This window comes from Drosophila miranda, chromosome 3, assembly GCF_003369915.1.
Source record: "Drosophila miranda strain MSH22 chromosome 3, D.miranda_PacBio2.1, whole genome shotgun sequence".
Taxonomy (NCBI): Eukaryota; Metazoa; Arthropoda; class Insecta; order Diptera; family Drosophilidae; genus Drosophila; species Drosophila miranda.
The window spans coordinates 24614481-24636829 of NC_046676.1; the positions used below are offsets into that span (position 1 = coordinate 24614481).

The window sequence follows — 22349 nt, forward strand, 5'->3', positions numbered from 1 at the left end:
CTCGTTTCAGGTTTATACCATTCTGATTGCCTATGCGTGCGTTCTCATGGCTGTTGCTGTCGAGAGTCCTTTTGTGCCTCTGTCTGCGCTGTCATTGTTCTGCTTTTCGGGGCTGTTCTTCGTTCCCTTCCTTTTTGGTCTGCCCTTCCTAGGAGAGGGTGCATCCGCTGGCAGTCTACTGGGAAGCATCTCTTCTGCATTCATGTTCAAGGGTATTCCACGCTTCGACTTCCTATTCTAGGCTTTCTCTCATTGTATTCTCTGTTGTTCTTGTGAAATCGTGCCTAACATTGAGCTAGTCCTTCAGAATTTCCCCATGTGCGTTCGACCTTATCTGTGTCTGTATCTGTGTGTGTGTGTTTTTGTATCTGCTGCGTTTGCGAAAATGTTCGACGTTTTCGCTCCAGTGACAAATGTTGAGCAGTCAATTCAAGGCCTTCCGTGGTCGGGTCGGGGCTGGTTTCCTCTGAGGCAAGGACGTGGCCAGAGTCTGGCACTCCGGCACTCTGGGCTGCTTTAATGATGAAGCCGATTACAGATTTTCCGTCAAAGTCAATTGGATTTTGGCTATTCATCGAAGCACAATGATGAAAGCCTGAAGCCCTGTGAAAGAGGAGGTGCCATAGCAACTGCTGAATGGAGGAGGAGCTCCCACAGGACGACTGTGCCCGCGTAGAATGAGAAATGGATAGGCGGATAATTAGATAGACAGGGTGTCTATATGGGGGCGGGGGATTGTGCATATGTTAATGTGGCATCATCAAGCAATTAATGGGAATGCCCTTGCAACACCCTCTGTTTATTTTACGACACATATAGATACATTGATAGCTCTAATTTTCTGTCTGACAAAGCTTTACTTTGGGCTCAATCAATCAATCATCTTCGTTTAGTTGGACAAACGATACTTGACTGCCCGCAGGATGGGGTACTTCTCGGTGGTGCAGAGGCCGCGGAAGTCATCGAAAGAGAGGTCAAACAGTGCCACACCGCCCAGATTGTTCTTGACCACGTAGCCGGCCTTGTCGGCGGCCGTGTCCGGATCCTCGTAGCTCACCCAGATCCCATTTTCGCCCTTCTTGTCCGCCGCCCTATAGGCGTACGATCCGTAGCGCTTGGCCGGGTCCTGGACTTTGGTCAGCGGTGCACTGGCCCCCTTGGAATAGGCGTTGTTCTGGTTGGGCAGCAGGGCGCACACCTCGGGCCAGCTGTAGATGCCATGGATCTGGGTGTTGGCGCCCACGGGAGCCTCATCCTCCACATGGGAAAGCGGCGGCACACCCGTCTCGCCAGAGTCCTCGCTGAGCTTCCAGGGGCGTCCGTAGGTGGCCACGCCCACATTGATCTTGCTGGCGGGGCAGCTGTTGCGCAGCCAGAACTTGACCTGGGCCTCGACATTGAACTCGGGATTCCTTTCGCTCAGCTCGTAGATGGGCGCGGAGTAGTCGGCCACCTCGGGATTGCGCTGGGGCGTGAAAAAGTCAAAGGCGCCGAGATTGACAAAGTCAAGATAGTTGATCACAGCGGGGATATCATAGAACACTGAGAAGAAGACAGAAAGAAGGAGAGCTTTGATAGATCTTTCTTTTGAAAAGATTTATGGAGTACCTACGCGAAGAGTTAACGTTTGGCAGAACGGTGGTGGAGAGCAGGAGATTGTCCGGACGGAAGGCATTCTTCACATCGCGCAGCAGGGCTGTGAACTGCTCCTTGTGCTCCTCGGACTTCTCATCCACAATCGAGTCGCCAGAGAATACCTTCTTGAAGCCCTTCCAGAAGCTGCCCAGACCGCTGTGCACCTTCTTTGGCTTGTTCTTGGGGAACTGCCAGGCCACATCGAGGCCATCAAAGCCATAGGTCTTTACCAGAGAGAAAACGGTGTTCACGAAGCGAGTGCGCCCCGTGGAGCTTTCGAGCAGCTCCAGATACTTGTTGGGCAGCTCCTTGGCATCCTTGTCCGTCTCGATGTCCTTGTCCCCGCCCACGCTGAGCAGCACCTTCACGTTGGGGTACTTGCGCTTCAAGCGCGTCACGGTGCGGTACAGCCCCTTGCCCAGATCGAGGTCTAGCTGCTGGTTGAGGCTCACCGCCTTGTGCGAGTCGCGCTCGAGGCCCGCATAGCCATAGATCAAGTAGTCGCAAAACTGGAGCGCCGGCTCCAGCTCATCGATCACCAGCTTGCCGAGACCTACACAAAAAAATGATGCGTGATTAGAGATTGAAGGGGGTTTTAGTAGAGGAAGGTTATCACAACGCTAACCGATTTGAGGAATTGGGTGATAAGCTTGTTTTCAGTTTCGTTTTCATCTTTTCTCACAACGGGTATTACATAACATATCAAAGCCGCTCACTCACCTTCCTTAACGAAGCTCGCCGAATCGTAGTAGCAGACGAGGTGCTTCTTGGGCACCTGGGGCCCTGTCTGCTGCTGGCCCACCTTCACGGCCAGCGCCACGCTGGCCAGGCACAGCGACAGCGCCAGAATAGCCAATGTCTTGATCATCTCTCGCTCGGGGGGGATTCAGACTCAGGTTTGAATTCAGATTCGATGTGTTCCGTTCAAGTGCTCGCTTGGAACTGAAACTCGACTTGGAACGGGACGTCTCGGCTCGGCTCCACGTCGCGACGCATCGCGAAGGTTGGGTTGTAGGCGGCGACGTGTTTGTTGTTGTAAGCTGCTTGCCGAGAGCAAAGTGTGAAGCTGATAAACAAAGCGAGGCTCAAATGAAATCATTTGAAATGCATACAGTGGGGACTTGATATTGAATTCAGTGTTGAGGCATACACTAGTCGTAGAAGTAGTTTTTTCTTTTGTTGTCTTGAACTAAGTTAGAGTTTATACTTTGTACAAATTATGTACTTCGTTAGTTTTAGTTTGGTCCCACTGTACTATTAATTTTCAGTACAATCGAGTGGGCATCGCTTCACAGAATGTGTTTAAATTTTTACGACTTTACTTTTGTCTCGACAAAAGTTTTGCTTTGTTGTTTCTGTTTGTCTCCTTTGCTTCTCTGCTTCTGCGGCTGCTGCTCTCTAATTCTGTCAGATTTCTGCTACTGCTGCTGCTGCTCTGCTTTTACTTTTGCTTTTGCTTTTGCCTTTGCTTGACTTTGCTTTGATGCTCTTATCGGCACTTGGTCTCGTTTTGGTGTGTGTGTTTGAGCTTTGCCCTAAGCTCTGGGATGTTTCTGTCTTCTCTTCTCTGCTCTGCTCTTCTATAGTTCTGGTTCTTTCTTCGTTTTGTGCATAATTCTTGTGTTTTGGTTTGCCTAATCGCTGTTCAATCCACTTTGCCTCTGTTGATGCCCTCTCCCCTCCCTAAATATCATCCTATTCAGAGCTGATACGTTTTGATGCCACACCCTTGCAGCGAGGGCGCTTATGATTTTGATTGGATGTTTGTGTATGAGGGACGCTATAAAGTCGTTGTATATCTGGTGAGTTTCAAACGAAGGGTCTCACATCTTCGGCTTTCCAAATTTACATAGAATTCTGTTGCCTGCTTCATAATTCATGTGGTATGCTCGGGTGAGTGTGTGCGTGCGTGCGTGTGTGTGAGTAAGTGTGTGCTCCATCAATTTCATTTATTTAGTTTCCTCTCCACTCTTTATACTTGCTCTCCTCTCCTCTGATGTCCTGCGCTCCTTTTCTCTGGCATTCCTCTCGTGTCTAGAGCATTGCCCGTCCCTGTTGCTCTTACGCTTTTGAATATCTGTTTGGGAATTCATGGGCATATCGAGAATGTTACAGTGAATCCAAAATGGTATTGGCGTTTTCTCTAGCTTCCGCTCCATCCTCTGTTTCTCCTGTTTTCCTCCTCATCTGGGAGTTGATTTGAATGCGAAATTTTTTCGATAAAAGGTTTTCCAATAGGAAGTTGGCACATTGTTTGTCTCTTTTGTTGATTGTAGGCAACAATTTTTGCGTAATTTAAATACAGTACTTAATCAATTAGCAGTTTCGCTTTCATCTCTTGACGTGGGTCTGGTAACGTCTGTGGCTACATCTGGTATGTGTGTGGGTGTTAATTTAATGGAATTGAGAGTGAGAAATGGGGTTAAGCTGATGCTGGGGCATGCCCAGGGGCAAGCAGCTGGCTTCAAAACCCAATCACATGCACGAGCGGTTCCCCCAAAAAATATAATAGAGAGAAAAGCAGAGGGTTCCTCCAAAATATAACAAGGAGACAAAGCTTAGGGGGAGTCTTCCCCTAAATTTAATACAGACCAAAGTAGAGGTTTCACTTAAATATAATCAAGTGAAAAAAAAAACCAAAAGAGCGCAAAGGTTCACCGTCCTTAGTTATATTTTTGTTTCTTCGGGGTTTCCACTCTTTTGGGGTCAAAGTGACTTTTCCTTGTTTTATTTTTCGCTCGCTTTCCCTCTTTTTTGTGTGGTTTTGCTCTCAGCATTTTGGTTAATTAATTTTTCGCCATGGACCCAGTCAGCAAAGGCGGAATATTACTTACACATTTTGCTTGTAGTCCGCATAATTACGTGTACGTTTAACTTTTAATTGAAATGTTGTAACAAAAGTTGGCAGTGGAGAGAGAGTCTGTGAAAGGGACAGGAACTGGCGCGGTTTCTCTGTAGAGACTGTCATGGCAATGCAGCGCTGCGCTTCCTTTCTCTTCCTAAAATACTGTTGTTATATCGAGTTGAAAGCTGCCGTTGTTTAATTAAACGTATAGCCAACAGACACACACACTCTAACAGGATACACACGCAGCACAGATACTGGGTCGACTGCCGGCAGCGGGTGATATTTACGAGCAGCCCCAAAAGTATGCTACACTTTTGCCAAGCTCCGCTCGTCTGGCTGCAAGGTGGACTGTCGAGTGGGCTGGCGGATGCGCTGTCTGGCTGCCTTTTGGCTGCCATTAATTATATTCCAAAATATTATTAAAAATAAACCACCAATTTAAGCTGGCTTTCAGCGAGAGAACCAAAGACCACAAGTGGCATGCCTCTCTCTTCGCTTCAGCCATAACTTTTGCATATTAAGCCATGTGCACACTCTACAACAACAGAGCGGAGGGATGGATTGGTGGGGGGTGGGGGAAAATACACACCAGAAAACAGAGAAAACTTTGTTGGCCACCCCGCTTTCCCTATCTACTCGTTAAGGCCAAACCGCAAACCAAAAAACAACAACAAAAACAAGATCGGCCTCTCGAACTGCAATTCCTTACCCCCCCCACCTCCTCGTGAGTCCGCAAGTGTATTAATTCGCACCCAATGGAGAGTGACGAGGGATCCCCCACGCCCCTCTAGGCCTCCTCTGGCTACAGCAAACACTAAAACAACAACAAAGCTGTAAACATTTTTCGTTTCAAAAGGGGAGGGAGGGAGAACAGAACCCCAGAACTAACGACCCTTTCGATGGGTGGTCTGTAGGGGCGTGCCCATTGCCGCCTGCAAAAGTGATTTGTGCCTTTTGCCCTTTTCGGGCGGGTGGCGTAACCCACGGGCGGAGGAAGAGGAAGATTTTGGTGCCCTGAATGCGGGAGGGGAGCGAGAGATAAACGTTACCAGGGCTCTGGTTACGGCTCTCGATCTTCACCCATATCGAGGCAACTATTATGAGAATGCTTTCTGCGAATGCCACAACTTGTATAGCTCCAGGTTGAGAGTATTATTATAGCCCTACAAAAACTGGGAGCTTGCAGAGTATTCGCTCGACTCGAGCGGAGAAAACTGCATCATTTTTGTAGAAGAAAGAGGCAGCAGTGGCTTGCCAGCCCTGGAACAAGCAACATATGCAAATCACTCACTCAAGCGATGCCTGCCCAAAAACCAACACACACACCACACACACAAGCACATAGAGGAAAAGAGAGAGGAGACGGTTGGAGAAATGTATCCTGTGTATGAAAGTCCGCTTACGTGGCGCATGATTTATTAAAAAATGCTCGTAAAAATGCACAACACACTCAACCAGAACGAGAACCAGAACCAGCACAAAAAAAAAACAAAACGAGGGGGAACGTTGTGAGTTGCTGCGTACACCGCAACTCTACAGTTATACCCGATACTAAGTCAGTATGGCTCTCCTCCGGCAGACGCCGCTAATATTGAACGACACGACAAAGAGTGCGTGCGAGAGAGACAGAAAATCAGTCTGAGCGTGACGTCGGGCGCTGCGTGGCCACTGCAAATTGATTTCTTGCTTTTGGCTACAAAAATGATCCGATCTGATCCAGATTCAGCAATCTGATAGATATAGTCATTATCTATGATTCTGCGTTTTTAGTTTTCTCGAATGTGCAATATTGTGGATGCAACAGATTTTCGTTCTTTGTGGGGGTGGAAGGGGGTGGGGCGAAATTCTGAGATATACGTTTTATAGTGAGATCTAACAGAAGTGCGGATACCAAATTTGGTTACTCTAGCCTTAATAGTCTCTGAGATTTGTGGATGCCCCAGATTTTCGTACATGAAACAGAGCGAGAAAGAATGAAATTGTTTTCTTGATTCTGGCTATAATAATTATACGATCTAATTGAGATTTTACACTCTAGAACATATAGTCATCCTCTACGATTCTGCGTTTTTGGTTTTATCGTATCTTTAAAAATGTGGATGCCACAGATTTTCGTCCTTTGTGGGGGCGGAAGTGGGCGGGGTGAAGTTTTGAAATATTTTTGTAGCAGTGACATATCACAGAAGTCTGGATCCAAAACATCGTTGCTCTAGCTCTTATAGTCTTTGAGCACTAGGCACTGAAGGGGACGGACAGACGGACAGACGGACGGACGGCCAGACGGACAGACAGACATGGCTCAATCGACTCGGCTATTGATGCTGATCAAGAATATATATACTTTATGGGGTCGGAAACGATTCCTTCTGGACGTTACACACATCCACTTTTACCACAAATCTAATATACCCCAATACTCATTTTGAGTATCGGGTATAAAAAAAACCAACAACCAAGAAGCAACACTACAGTCGAGGGCTATGACTATAGGATATACCCTAATAAGATATGTATGTATGTACATATCAGAGATCGGCTTTAGGTGATTGCAAGAACGATCATGCATGATAATCACCCGAAGAAACTCTCTTTGCATTGAGTACATACGATCGCTGCTGATTTTAAACCACGCGAACTCTCCCTCTCTTTGCGGCCTCCTTCGCTTAGTTTATTGATGCTTGTTTTCGTTTCGTGTGTTTCGGGTGTCGGTGGCTTCGGCTCAACAACGATCGTATTGATTATGAGTAAAAACGCAATGAGTAAACTCTACGCGTATGATTTTAGTCATTTTACTCGGTCGGCACGCAGAAACTGTTTTCGATTGCGTTTGTGTGCTTAAAACATTACGTGCGTGTAAGCCGGCCCTTAGTCAGTCGTGTATATATGTATATGTATATGTACGTATGTATGTACGTGTAAAACGGTCACCTCAGGTAAATGTAAGGTAATTTGAGTAAGTACCACTTTTGCTCTGCCGAATAATAGGCAGATTCGGCATTCAAAAATGTTTCCTTTTTTTTGGATTTCAAGATTGGAAAGAACCTGGAAGCCCGATAAAATCTACACAGAATATACCATTGTGGTTCAGAATTACAGGGTACTCACAAACATCAAAAAGCAGTAGATATGCCTGTGTGTGTGTGTGTGTGTGTGTGTGTGTGTGGTAGTGCTGTAAAAATGCATGAAAAATAACTATGGAAATAAGCAAAGGCAGCAGCAAAAGAGCACAAGAGCAGAAGAGCCCCAGCACTAAAAATAGATATGAAATTTTTAAAGCTTCGTTGGCACTCGTTGTGCCTGCCACCCACCCACCCACTCTGCTCCGCCTCTTTATAGTTGCAAGCCGTGCAGCAGCAGCAGCAGCAGCAGCAGCAAACGCCTCTCGTCTCGTGGCAAGCACTTAGCGGCGAATGATGAGAGTTGTGGAACGGATGGGGTGGATGGGATCGGCTGGGAGCCAAATTCTCCAGCCCATCCATCAACTGTCGGAACGGGGTTCATTTTTAAGCAATTTTAGCAAACGATGTGCCCGATGGCCCTCCTCTTAGATAGATGACTCCATACACATACACATACATACATCCATGTATATGTATTTCTTTACGAAGCCATAGATTTTTGTACCAATTTCAGGCTCCAACATCACCATCATCATCAGTGCACTCATCCGCATCTGCATCCACATCCACATCCACATCTGCATCCTCGTCGTGGTCGTCACGCAATTGGAAAATTGTGAAGCGGCAGCCATGTTTGGTTTTCATCTCTCGGAGCCTGAAAGCACTGCTGCCGGAAGCACCATTCCGTATTATTAATTAGCTGCCATTCCATATTCCATGCAGGAACCCACAGGAGGAGGAGGCGGAGTATGAGGGGATATCCTCGGGACATTTGTTCTGGTTAGCACCGGACGGAGCGGACCCCAAGCTCCGCTGCAAATTGCCAGTTTACCCAACCGAAACGGGAGCGGCTCTCATTTGCATAGCATCATATTTTCGGGGAATATGTCTTAAGCCCCATTTACGCCACCTAATGGATGTGGGGTACACTTTAAATTGCATCCTAAATATCCCGGAAAAAGTGGGCTACGATTAACGGGAGGGTATAGTATTTTTGATCAGGGTTCTCCCTGCTATTCCTGTTGATTTCTCCACTACGTGCTGCCCAATCCCTGGAAATGGCTGTAGAATGTAGGGATAGTTCTGTCGTTAACTGCTTCGAGGATGAATGGATATTTGCATGCAACGAAGCTCTGTTAAATTGCATAATTTATGCAGCACTTTCGGGGGGCGCTCCATATTCGCTCATCAACTGATAGTAAGCACGTACTTGGACGGCAGTTACTGCTCCAGTTGCTACCTATTACCTACCGCAAGTCCCTCCCGTGCTTCATCATCTTCAGGCCACTGCCACTCTTCCACAAACTATGGAAATTGAGCGCGAGCGCTTTTCGCATGGCCAAAAATTACAGTTTCATCAGGTCTCTGGTCTCTGGTCTCTGTTCTCTGTTCACGGATGCGGACAAGGCCAAGCGAAAACGTGCTCCTCCTGCTGATTGAAGCACACTATAGGCACCCCGCCCACCCCACTCCTCCACCCCTGCTGCTGCCTGGAGGCGGATAATCGTGTAATCAGTTTCGCCCCCGAGAGTTTAGGCCATGAAATATGCTGAGCATTCCGAGGGCATGGCCAAGAGGAGGCGGGGGGAGGGGCAAACTTTGCGCGTCAGCTTAAAAACTTAAATAACATTGCAGAAAATTAAATAAGCGAACAATTTTTGCACAACGACAAACACAAACGTCCTTGGGTGGGTCAAGCACGCCTCCTCCAGCTGCTGCCGCCCAGCGGGGCACGAGGCACGGAGCGCGAGGCACGTGTTCCGCCATTTTGACAACGTAATTTAGTAATATCCTAGGGGGCCTGGAGTGGGAGAGATGTAGACGGGACGGAGGGTCCTGCGATGTCAAGAGGCTTCGCTCTGGCTGCCGGCGACCATTTTCTTTTAATTTTCCAACAGTTAAGCTGCCGCCTCTCCTGCTTTCTCCTTCTCGCATCTGCCGTCACTTGGTGTACGTTTCCCTGGCGCAGATTTTACTGCTTAATACGCAAAGTTGCACTTTAGTTTTTATTGCACTTGGTCCTGGGGATCTGGGGATCCAGGTCCTTGTGGCAGGATGCGCTGCGTACTAAAAATGTCGAAAGTTTTGTGCACGCGCTTTCGCGCCTGGAAATCGCTGCTGCGTTTTATGATTCCGCCCCCCCCCCCCCCCCCTCGTAAAGCAGGGGCTTAGGTGGAAGGGGGTGTCCCTCAAAAAAGGGGATGTTAGCAGAAAGATTTCATCCCTTCTGTGGGTTACGTAGGAGTCTACGTCCCTGCCTTCCCTCTTATATGTGTGGTGGAAGGGGTGCGGGGGGTGGGGTCAGTGGAACGTTAAGCATTTGCTAACAGTCCAGTGAACCGGTAATCAAAGCAAAATCACCAAAGCACTGAAACAACTTTTTTATGCTAATTTTTACTTTTACCTCAACCCGGACACCGCTTCAGTCCACCTGTGTGTGTGGCATGCTACATTAAACATTTAAATACGCTTCTGAGAAGCCCCGCCGATTCGGGGCCCCGCCGGATGCTGCTGAGTGGGTTAAGAGGAAGGAGGAACCAAAACTTCAGACACGAGATTTCCTGCATCCTGCAACGGCACCCTGCCACTGCAGACACTCGTGCAATAAGCCAAATTGTAGCTCAAAGATACATCCTCGTGGCTGCAGCCTGAAGTCTGACCTGAAGCACTCCTCCAACTATTAACTTTGACGAAGATTGCGAGACTTTTCGGTGCTTGACTCAAAATGCAAATACCCAGTCGAGCACATCAAAACCCTCCAAGTTGCCCCGCTAAGTTGCCACTTTGCCACACACGCGCACACACAGATACTCATACACAGATGTGTAAGAGTGTGTGGTGACGGCTGCTGCTGTTTCTGCTGCTTCCGTAGGCGGAGGCGTCTCCCGGCAAGCACTTTTCAAAGCCAACTTCACATTATGTCAAGCAGCGCGCTATAGTATATTCATTTTTTCTGCTTTGCATTTTCCCGTATTTTTTCGGGAGCGTAGCGCGCGTCAGGCCTTCTCACCGAAAACATCTTCTTTATTTCGTCAAGCATTACATCTACGGTTTTCGAGGGTAGCAAGAGGGAGTTCATCTCGGCCCAAAATACACAACTCGAGCGATTATTATATAGATTTTATAGGTATTGAATGCTGAAGCTTAATGAAAAGTCGAGCAGGTTCGATATAAACATATGTATATTGCAAATTATTGGTAAACGAAAGGGAAAGTGCATATGTACATGTGGGTTGCATGACGATCAGCTCGAGACTGGCCAAGGGCAGGCGGACCGAATTGTCCGTGCCCTAGTGTAGTTGAGAGGGCACTGGGTATTATTTAAGGAACTTATTGTCTAATATCGCGCTGGGAATCCCGAAATTGATCAATAGATTAATAAATATATTGTGACTATTAAATTAAGGTTCGAGGAGAAACAATGACGATACATAGTACATTTCCTGGTAATATATCTCTCTCTGAAGATTCTCCACCTGCCGAAGGGTATCCCCATACTCGTTATCCGGCCTCCGTCATCTTTAAAACATTATCCTCGCCTGCCTGCCGGCTCCTGCGGGGCCTGCCTTCCTGCCTGCTGTGCGCTAAGAGACCCATCGGCACTTGGTGTGTGGGGTGGCTCTAGAGATTCCAGTCACCACCCCTCTGAAGAGGCGCCTCCTGACATTTACGATATTCCTGGGCATATTTTTTTCGGTGCCTCCCACCACCACCGCTGCCGCCCCTCTACGTGACTGTTTTATTTGATGTTAATGTGGCTCCTCGGAGGGGGTTTCCTCAGCAGGTTGGCCCATTTTCCAGCGACTTTAAAGTGAAGCCACCGCAATGGCATCCTCTGGAACACCTCCATTCAGCATCGTGAAATGTGTCACACTCCTTAAGCATTATGAATGCCATAGGATTTATTTTGATATCCAAAAATGGTCCAAAGAGGAACCTCACCCTGTGTCTGTTTCGGAGAATGTGAATGAAAAATGTGCCCAAGTTACTTTTGACATTTTGTCATCTTAAGCTCTATTTCTTCTGTAGCTACTTGTTTATGCCATTGCCACAGAAAATTGATTTATTTTGGCCCCATGAATCTTTTACTTTGTGAGCTACTTGAGGAGTTGGCCAAGTTAACGCAACTGGCGGGATTATGGCCTAATAAATGGCCCAAACAGAAATGCCAATAAACGAGCAATTCAATGAAAATTTTCAGGCTTTCTTTGAAAATTGATTTACTCTATTCCTTTGTGGACCATCTTTTGTTCGATTGGCGAAGATTGATTAATTTTTCCCTTTTTATGTCGATTTTCCACAGCCCTTTTCTGACTTTTGTTGCACCTCTTTCCATCAGAACAAAGCTTTTGTTTCCGTTTGAATGGTGCTGTTTTTACATGAAACATAATAATTTGCATAATTAAAACGAGGGGGAACGTTGTGAGTTGCTGCGGACACCGCAACTCTACAGTTATACCCGATACTAAGTCAGTATGGCTCTCCTCCGGCAGACGCCGCTAATATTAAACGACACGACAAAGAGTGCGTGCGAGAGAGACAGAAAATCAGTCTGAGCGTGACGTCGGGCGCTGCGTAGCCACTGCAAATTGATTTGTTCCTATTGGCTAAAAAAATTATCTGATCTGATCCAGATTCAGCAATCTGATAGATATGGTCGTTATCTATGATTCTGCGTTTTTAGTTTTCTCGAATGTGCAATATTGTGGATGTAACAGATTTTCGTCCTTTGTGGGGGCGGAAGGGGGTGGGGCGAAATTCTGAGATATACGTTTTATAGTGAGATCTAACAGAAGTGCGGATACCAAATTTGGTTACTCTAGCCTTAATAGTCTCTGAGATTTGTGGATGCCACAGATTTTCGTACATGAAACAGAGCGAGAAAGAATGAAATTGTTTTCTTGATTCTGGCTATAATAATTATACGATCTAATTGAGATTTTACACTCTAAAACATATAGTCATCCTCTACGATTCTGCGTTTTTGGTTTTATCGTATCTTTAAAAATGTGGATGCCACAGATTTTCGTCCTTTGTGGGGGCGGAAGTGGGCGGGGCGAAGTTTTGAAATATTTTTGTAGCAGTGACATATCACAGAAGTCTGGATCCAAAACATCGTTGCTCTAGCTCTTATAGTCTTTGAGCACTAGGCACTGAAGGGGACGGACAGACGGACAGACGGACGGACGGCCAGACGGACAGACAGACATGGCTCAATCGACTCGGCTATTGATGCTGATCAAGAATATATATACTTTATGGGGTCGGAAACGATTCCTTCTGGACGTTACACACATCCACTTTTACCACAAATCTAATATACCCCAATACTCATTTTGAGTATCGGGTATAAAAATAAATAAAATAATTTACTGCTGAAGAGGAAATAATGTTGCGAATTCAATCAGGACAATCTGCTGGTTAAATCTCTTGGGGATTTCACGTTGACTACACAACACTCTTCATCCCCTGCTTATCGCTGTTTAATTTCCTTTTACTTTGGTCGCAACTTTTCATATTGGTTTTCCGCTCTGCGCTCCACGCCCCCGCCACAAGCCACGCACTGCAGCATTATTCATTCGGGCATAAGAATTCTGTTTGTCTCTTTGTTTGTTTGTTTTTCTGCTTTTAAATCATTTAAGCCGCATTATTTTTCAACGAATGGTTGACCAGGGGGGGGGGGGGGAGGGGAGCTCAGGCGGAAAAGCAGGAAGAAGAAGGAACCAACCGTCGGAAACGCAAAAAGTTGCACAAACATCAACTGCAACTGCAACAGAGTGTGCAACAGAAACAGCAACTGCAACAACATGATTCACTCATATTTCCCTGTACATTTATTTATTTATTCAGAGCTGCATTTCATTTTATTTCATTTCGGTTTATTCTCGCCCAGAACGAAAACTCTATTTTTTTGTTCATGTACAAATATTTCTCCCTTTTCATGTGCGTTTTCCTCTGAGCGGCGAAGGCGGAAAACAACAAGGATACACAGGAGCGGTAGAGGGGGAGGCTCTCCAGGGAGGCAGGAGTGCGTGTGCAGGTTATAACAATAAAAGGATTCTCTTTATACTCACATGCTGCAAGCGGTCTCTGCCTCCACGGCCACAGCCGCCACAGCCTCCACAGCCTCCGGCCCCGCCCCCGCCTTCACTTTTCACTTTTGCTATTTGTTCCGTCACTTCCGGTGGCAACGAATCAAAAAAAAATAAAATGGCCGCCCGCATGTCCGCCCTGTGTCCCTTTATCCCGTATGCCTTCTCCTGCTTGCCTTTCGCATATTTGGGTGCCCCATCCCATCCGCTTTTGCCTGCCACATCTGTTCTCCGTCCTTGTAGCTGCCACACTTTTTTCGGAGAAGCTCTGTTTCAGGCGTTTATTAAATGTCACACTGCGAATTTGCCGACGGCCGGCCGCGTCTTCCTTCCTGCCTCACCACCCGCCCTCCCCTCTGGGATGCTGCTGCTGCTGCTGCTGCCCCAAAAGCACAATGGCACTTGTCGCGTTCGGAGATTTCACTTTGTTGTCCTGTTGCCAGATATCTCTCCGGATTTGCCTCCTTCTTCGTGTTGACTTAATGTTACACATTTTTAGTTGCCACCCACTCCGACTACCACTCCCACTGCCACTCCCGGTCGGCGAGTGCCCTTTAACCCATCTCTGTGACAATTTCATTTATTTTCTCGTTTTCCGCTTTACGTTTGTCGTCAACCTTTTTGTCTCGCTTGGTGTCTCCTCCTGAAACTCAATTACTTTGCCTGCAATTGTATCGGTTGGCTTTGGGCCCCCTCTCTCCCTCCCCATCCCCCTACCAGTCGCTGCCCCGCTGTGTGGCAGCAGCAGCACCGTTCTGACCTTTGCAACATGGCGCGTTTACACAACAATTACTGTGTGCACATTTCTCGCATAATTTAATAATAATGGAAATTATTATTATGATGTCACCCCCCCTCCCCGAAGCCAACCATAAAATTAAAAGCAATCACAATAAATATCTATAGAGATAGCATAATTTATGCGGGAACTTAATTTATTAAAGCACTTGCATAATTGTTAATACCCTTTTTTGTGGGAGACAGAGAGCAAGAGAGAGAGAGAGCGGAGGCGGGGGGAGACTTATAAGCGACTTATTTCTCAACACTCAGCATTCCTTGTTCGTCTAGATGGCAATTCCATTACCCGATAAATATCCAAATTAAGACATTTCAAAAGCGCAAAATTTTCTTTTCTCAATGCCATTTTCCCCGATTCGTTTCTTTTTTTATTTGGCTTTCCATTGAACAATAACAAATTACGAAACAATGCAACAAAAGGAAAACCCTCCTCCATTGCAAAGTGTATTTATTTTTAATTATTTTATTTTATATGTTGCAAGCGGACAAACAGCTGCTGTTGCTGCTGTTGCTGCTGCTGCTGCTCCTGGCAGTCGAAACAAATCGAGAATATTCCTGAAATTAAATTGCAATGAAATACGGAATGAAATTCTCCAATTAAATGCAGAAATTCGTTGCCCCAAAGGGGGCGCAGGCGTGAAACAGGAACAGGAACCAGTACTGCAGCCAGGACTCTGGACAAAGTATTCAATTACAACCCAAAATTTTGTGCCGGAAAACCAGATAAATAGTGTGAAAGAGATAGCCGAAAGGGCAGCCAGAGAGGGAGCAAGAGAGAAGGAGAGTGAAAATGTTGTACTAAATAAAACGTAGCCTCAAGTATTCTTGTGGCAAGCTGTTGAGAGAGTAACCAAAAAAGGCAGAAGCAAACTTTTCCTTACAGAAAGAGAGAGGGCTTGAAGAGAGAAGGGACTTCCCTTCCAGACAGACAGAACGCCCTGGCTGTTGCCACCCCCTCCCCGGTACCATGCCCGGTGCGGTACTTGAGCAAAAGTTTGCTCAGGTGCAAGGCACTTGTGGCACGGGAATGCGAGAGCCTCCTCCGCTTGAGAGTATCAATTAGTGAAATGAAATTTCTCCTACGCCTTTTCGCCACCTCCCAACTGTACTCACATCGATGCTATATGTTTTTTTTTTGCGTCTTTCAGAGCACGGCGGAGCCCGTGTACTCCCCCACGATGGCCGGTGGGCTCTTCTCGATAGACCGGGAGTACTTCAACCGCCTGGGGACCTACGACTCTGGCTTCGATATCTGGGGCGGCGAGAATCTGGAGCTGTCCTTCAAGACCTGGATGTGCGGCGGCACGCTGGAGATTGTGCCCTGCTCCCATGTGGGCCACATCTTCCGCAAGCGTTCCCCTTATAAGGTAAGTGCCATTCGGTCAATTATCGAATCGCAAATGGAAATGGAAACGGAAATGGCAATCTGTCGGTCGGTACATCTGTTTCTGAGGGGCAGAAATTGCTGGACAATGAATGGCAGTGGTTGCCAAAACCAATATTGATATACCATCCAACCCATCAACACCCACTGCCCAAGTCTCTCCCACTGCTCATTAACGACCTAGAGGTGGATACCTATGTAGAGTGGTATGGAAGTGAGTCTGATGCCTGGGGGAAAGACCAAAAGAATTTAAAACTCTTACACAACATCACGTGCTGTATGGCTGTGTGTTGTGTGTTTTGTGTGCTCGGCATCGCTTTGTGTGGCCAGCCTCAGGACCAGTTACTAGCCGAGGTTCGTGTTTGGTCAACAGTGTCCCAATACCCGCCGCTCACACCCCACACCCGACACACCCAACACACCCACTATCACCACCACCACATAGTCTACTCTACCCGTTTCCCCATCCACTCCTCGGGCCTTGCACAATGCCAGCCGCAAAGCAGCAACATGGAGGGACCTCGACATGGACATGCATTGTGGCTGTCTTTGCCATGTGTGTCCTCCTTTACCAGCAACTTTTGCTGGCAACTACTGCCACTGCCACTGCCACTGCCACTGCCTCTGCCTCTTGGGGCTGCTTCAATTATCAACGGTTTACGCTTGACAAAAGTTTGGCAACTGTTTGGATGTCAATACCGCAACACACAGAGCTTCAAAGCATGCTCTCGGAGTGGAACTAACCCGAACCCGAACGTCCAAATCCCCAGGGAGTTTCGTCCTCAAGATAAGTTGCCGATAAACAAGAGAGATATGGAGAGAGAGAGAGAGAAGAAGAACAGAGGACCACTAATGGAAAGAGCTACATGATATTCAATTTCGCACAATAACACATTCCTAGTAGTAAATATGTACTCTAGTTCATGAATAGTAATCGTTCGATTGTTTCGGATAACATTTATCGATAAATTATAGACATGTTTCCATCAGAAACAGCAACAGATCGAAACATTTATCGTTTGGGTATCGATTGTGGCGACAGCCCATTGCAAATTCAATAAACGTCAGGTGCAAAGCACTAAATCTTTCAGTCCTGGCATCCGCCACACCCACTGCTGCACCAACCACCTCCCCCATCCGTCCTCTCACGGCTCTGCTTTCCCGCTGGCAACATGAAACGAGCAGCGACAATACACAGGGGCAGGGAAACACAAACACAGAACAAGACACACAACAGGCGGACAATGCCCATGAGGTCTGAGGTGGGGGTGGTGTGGTAAAGGGGCAATAAAGAGGTGAAGTGAAGGCAAGGACCAGGTAGCCAGAGACAACCACAACAGGAGCAGGAGCTGAGGCAGCAGCAACCAGCAGAAGCCTTACATAATGCCACTAAGCAAAAGCCACTCATTCAGGTAATTAGGCTTTGTTGTCCACCTCTCCTGCTGCCTCTGCTGCTGCTGCTGCTGCTGCTGCTGCTGCTGCGCCTCTTCATGGCCACTCCTAGGACCTGGATCTGGACCTGGACATCGTCGAGAGCTCTGGCTGCATTGTTCTGCTCTACCTCCACTTCACTCCACTCCACTCTGCTCTGTTCTGTTTGCTGACCAAATATTTCCATTGACTCTGGCTCCGGCACCCGCCCGCCCGTTCAGTGATTGCGTTTGCCTTGGCCATGCCTTTCCCTATGCTATCTTTTACCTTTCCCTCGCTTTCCTGGGAAAACTATGGAGGCCATGGAGCAGTCCACTCACCACTTTCTGTTTTCCCTCCAATTGCAGTGGCGTTCGGGCGTGAATGTGCTGCGAAAGAACTCGGTGCGACTGGCGGAGGTCTGGATGGATGAGTACTCGCAGTACTACTACCATCGCATCGGGAACGACAAGGGCGACTGGGGCGATGTCAGCGATCGTAAGAAACTGCGGTAAGTTGTGCGGAGGATGAGAACAAGAATTCATCCCAAATACAATTCCAATCCCAATCCCAATCCCAAATGCTCATCCCAGGGAGGACCTGCAGTGCAAGAGCTTCAAGTGGTATCTGGACAACATCTATCCCGAGCTCTTCATACCCGGCGATGCGGTGGCCCATGGCGAGGTAAGTCCTTTGGTTTCCCCAGTGTTGTCAACACCCCCACCCCAAACCCCAATCCCTAGGACCAACCCCACACCCATCAACTGAAACACTAACCCTGAAAACTGGTTCCAACCCACACGATATTAATCCCAATTCGCAGATAAGAAACCTAGGTTATGGCGGTCGCACCTGCTTGGACTCTCCAACCGGAAAGAAGCACCAGAAGAAGGCCGTAGGCCTCTATCCCTGCCATCGCCAGGGCGGCAATCAGGTTTGTTTTGCAACAATCTCAGCAGCCCTGCGACCGTCACAAACTCCGTTCAAGAAGCACAAGAAAACCGTAAACCGAAAACCGAAAGATACAACCTCTTTGATCCGTACTCCCACTTCGTTGCTACTAAACACTATGTCCAAAACTAATATCTCTCTATATATACATCTGGCAATGTGGTGGCATTCTCTCCAACTCTAAGATTTTATAAGACTCTTTGATCCTTTGCTTTGAACAGCTCTCAGGTCTCAGACCGATCTGAACTCTCTATGAACTCTACATAAACTTAATTTCCAGATATCAAACATAGCGTCGGGCATGTGCCTAGATGGGCAGGAAAGGCACCAAGAAGCGGCCACCGTTTCCGTGTATCAGTGTCACGGCCAAGGAGGAAATCAGGTATCCACATACCGGCCAGAAACGGAGGCATAGGCGGCGACCAGGCGGCCCGCCTGACGGCTGCCCGGCGCCCCACCTCGTTCTCTTAACATTTACTTTTCTGTTTTCCGCTTTGTTGAAATTTGAGTTTTGTTGGTGTTTTGCTTCGGTTCCTGTTTCCTGATTTTTGCGCTTATTGAGTGCTTTTCCGCTTCTCGTTTTGTTAATTTTCTGCTTGCTTTTTTGAATACAAACCCAAACCCACATCCAATTGACACTTGACAATACACTCCCGCTCCTCCAAGTCACATCATATCACATCATCATCATGGAATAATCCCACTAAAGAGGTTCAGGAACTCTATTAATCCATGCACTTAATATCTCTGATTTTTCTAAGAATTTCGATTTGAATTTTTGATGAAAACCTTATAGAATCCCTACAGATTCTATAGCAATCAAGGCTATAGAGATTTTTTGGGATCCATCCGTACGTTTTAATCATTATTAAATTGAAAAGTGGTTTAGATTAAACCCCCATATAGCCTCTAAGTACTTTATCTGTTGAAAAGAAAACAATGTCTTTACTAGAAGACGAAAACACTCTCTAAAAATCACTTTCATTGCTACCAAATGTCTATACCTGAAATCATCTTTAGGCCATACTCATCTAAAGTACAACCTAAACACAACCTTAGAAAAATCATATATTCTTTGAAATATTATTTGATAAATCATGAAACCCAACCCCTAATATTCCCACTTATTTTATATTCCGATCTAATCTTGATTTTATTGTTACGTTTGGAAAGTTTTTCCTTATTTGGTTTTTTGATTTTTGGTGCCTGTGCCTCCGCCGAAAGGTATTTCAAAAGTGGATCCTCTATAAGAGCTGACAACAATAACTGTATTTTTTCCTTTGTTTTTTTGTTATCCTTGTGAAAGTTCTGCGGTTTTGAGCACTAATTTTGACGGAGTTTGTGGCTAGTGTAATAAATTTTAGTATCGTATCGAAAATGATGTGGAGTGAAAGCATTTCATATTCAATTTACAATTTTCAATTTGTTTGCATATCATAAGTGAAGGTATTTATCCGCAATTGTTGCCAAGCCAAGGCAAAAATTGCATTGACAATTTAACAGTTTTACAGGATACATACAATCAGATACAATCGCATAAAACACACACACTTACATTTACATTTACATTCACACGAACACGCACATTGACAGACACTTATTTGAGGGTATTTTTGGTCGATTTATGCCATGTCACACAGAAATTAATTAAAACGCAATCATAAATAAAACTCTGAATGATAAATCATTTGCATCGCTTTGGCTTCAGCTGCTGAGAGGTTGATTTTTAGTTGTCGTGTTGTGCGGCAACAACTGATGTTACAACAACAACAACAACAACAACAACAACAACAGTTACAAAAAGCACTAACGAGAACACTTGCAACAGCACACAGAGCTGCTGCTGCTGTTGGTGCTGCAAAAACACCAATTACGACTGCCATCGACAGAAACTTCAAAAAGAAAATAGAGAAACCGACACAAATTGCACGCGCATGAGCAACAAAAACAGTTACAACTGTGAAAACTACAACAAAATTCAGAAATTCAACAACTTTGACAGACAATAACGATAATTTCAATAACATTAAACTTCAAAAGGGCTCTTCAAAAAGCATTGCTTTTAGAATTACAGCAATGGGATAAGCTACAATAACAACACCAACACAACTATTGTAATCACAACAGAAAAATCCTGAAATTTCTCCAACAGCAGAACTGCTTCACCAACAATTCGAGGGTCCACGAAAGAAACACAAACAAAAAACCCGATTTAGAAACAAAAATTTTTGACAACTTAACAAGCAACAGAGGGCGACCCACACAACTCGGCAACAGACCAAACTACAGGCGAATGAACTGCAACAGACAATAGAATCCTTTACAACACACACACACACACACACACACACAAGCGCGGGCGCAAACACACACAGATACTGTGCCAATGTTTGCGTGAAGCTATGGTATATTCAGCATTTAAATGGGGGGAAAGTGTTGACCCCGTTCTACTGGCCGACCGACGCGTCGCGCTGCCTCGCTTCGAAATTGTCGTCCCAGACAGACGGCAGCAAACAACAACTACAATGGCGTTCGCCACGCCTACAACCATTCACCGCGCCTCCCCATGTACACACACACACACACACATACAAATGGTGAGAGTGCAACAAAATAGAAACCGCATCCAAGTTGGAAAAGCGGCTGCGAATGAAATAATCAACATTTGCAAAGCAGTCGCAAAAAGTGCGGAAGGAAAATGCGGGCCTAAACTCGTGGGCGTTTGAGCACGGAGGCGTGGTTTTTTTTCGAAAATTTTAATTTTGCATATCGTAGCGATTGCATGTGCACCGGCCAGCAGTTGGCCGTGAGGAGAATACGTCAAAGGATATGAATCTGGTAACAAGGAGGCTAAAACTTGTTCTTCCACTGGCGGAATGTCCACATAATGTAAGAGCTCCGGCCATGAGCAAGGGTATCGAGAACGCGACTGGGCCAGGACAAATACGAGCACGGAGAACGAAGTACGGAGTGCGAAGTATCTGTGTGCCGGCAGAAAACAAATTGGTTCAGCGAGAGAGCATAAAAAAACAAAAAAAAGGAAAGCTAGCCCTTGCGTTCGAAAGTGCTAGATACCCTTGCAGGTCAAGTAAACTGTAGGGCAATGCAAGAGACTAGGTTTTTTTCAACATTGAAGCTCTTTCCGAGGTTGTTCCATATGCCTTATGTATCAACATGGACTCAGAATCATACTACCCCGTTTCGAGGGTATAAAGAGAGCTAAATAAAATATTCGCTAGATAAAAAAGAAAAATATAAAACGACATGCAAAAAATGTAATTAAAAACGCATCACGCACACAGAGAGGGAAAGCAATGAAGGCATGACGGAATGGGGGAAAGGAAATGGAAAAGAAATGCAAATCGCGAACACCAAGGGTGACAAGGGAGTGGGTGGGGCAGTGGGGTAGTGGGGTAGTGGGTGGGTGGATGCCAGGACAAAACAATAAGCAAGGATGAATATGAAGTAGATAGTTCTCTATCCGCAAGGAGGAGAAGCGTCCTTGGGAAGCCTACGTGACACAACTGTAAGACAGCTCTTGTAGAAATCTTTGGAGGGATTTCCGCTCATTCTACCCGAACGAAGGGGGAACTGTAACGAAAGCGACATACTTGAAGAAACTCAAATTCTGAAAGTCGACTGTTAAAACAATAACTGTAATTATCCGTTCAATGGGGGCCACCTCCGTCCACCCCACCATTGAACGGCTCATCATTATTCCAGTCCTGGCATCATTATAAAACGAATAAAGAAGGGGAGGGAAGGGAGACTGTATGGACAGCAGGCGCGGAAACGGAAATGGTAGCAACACCAAATGGCGGCTGGTCACGACCTACCAACGAGAGCAGGTGTGGGAGGGAATGAGGGCTGTAGGGCAGGGCAAACAAAGGCATTTTCAGCGGGCCGCAGAATCAGAACGGGATTCAGAAGCCTGGTTCCGAGGTCCCTGCCATCTGGAATTGGCAACGTGGTTCAAATTATAAATAATCATGACCAGACTCACACAGACGCACCCATGCAGTGGACAGAACCTTAAGTACACACACACACAATCACACAAAGACACATACACAGAAACAGAGCTGCTTTTTGGCATTTAGTTGAATAAAACA

General features: G+C 46.3%; 2 protein-coding genes across 4 annotated transcripts in view; one reads left to right on the forward strand and one right to left on the reverse strand.

Moving 5' to 3' along the window:
• Positions 1-22349, forward strand: part of LOC108159611 (putative polypeptide N-acetylgalactosaminyltransferase 9) — a 64615-nt gene that overhangs the window by 40110 nt on the left and 2156 nt on the right. For 2 of the 3 annotated variants that reach the window (XM_017293065.2, XM_033391700.1), the window contains 4 exons: positions 15641-15859; positions 17655-17797; positions 17880-17970; positions 18110-18220. In XM_017293065.2, coding sequence (XP_017148554.1) covers positions 15641-15859; positions 17655-17797; positions 17880-17970; positions 18110-18220 — 564 coding nt within the window. Of the gene's footprint in view, positions 1-15640; positions 15860-17654; positions 17798-17879; positions 17971-18109; positions 18221-18517; positions 18620-22349 lie in introns of all 3 variants that reach the window. The other variant, XM_017293066.2, reaches the window with a different exon arrangement.
• Positions 761-2583, reverse strand: LOC108159613 (imaginal disk growth factor 6). Its single transcript, XM_017293067.2, has 3 exons — positions 2356-2583; positions 1613-2188; positions 761-1542 (listed from the first exon to the last, which is right to left on the reverse strand). Exons 1-3 carry the CDS (start codon positions 2501-2503, stop codon positions 890-892), a joined length of 1377 nt encoding a protein of 458 aa, XP_017148556.1. The 5' UTR covers positions 2504-2583; the 3' UTR covers positions 761-889.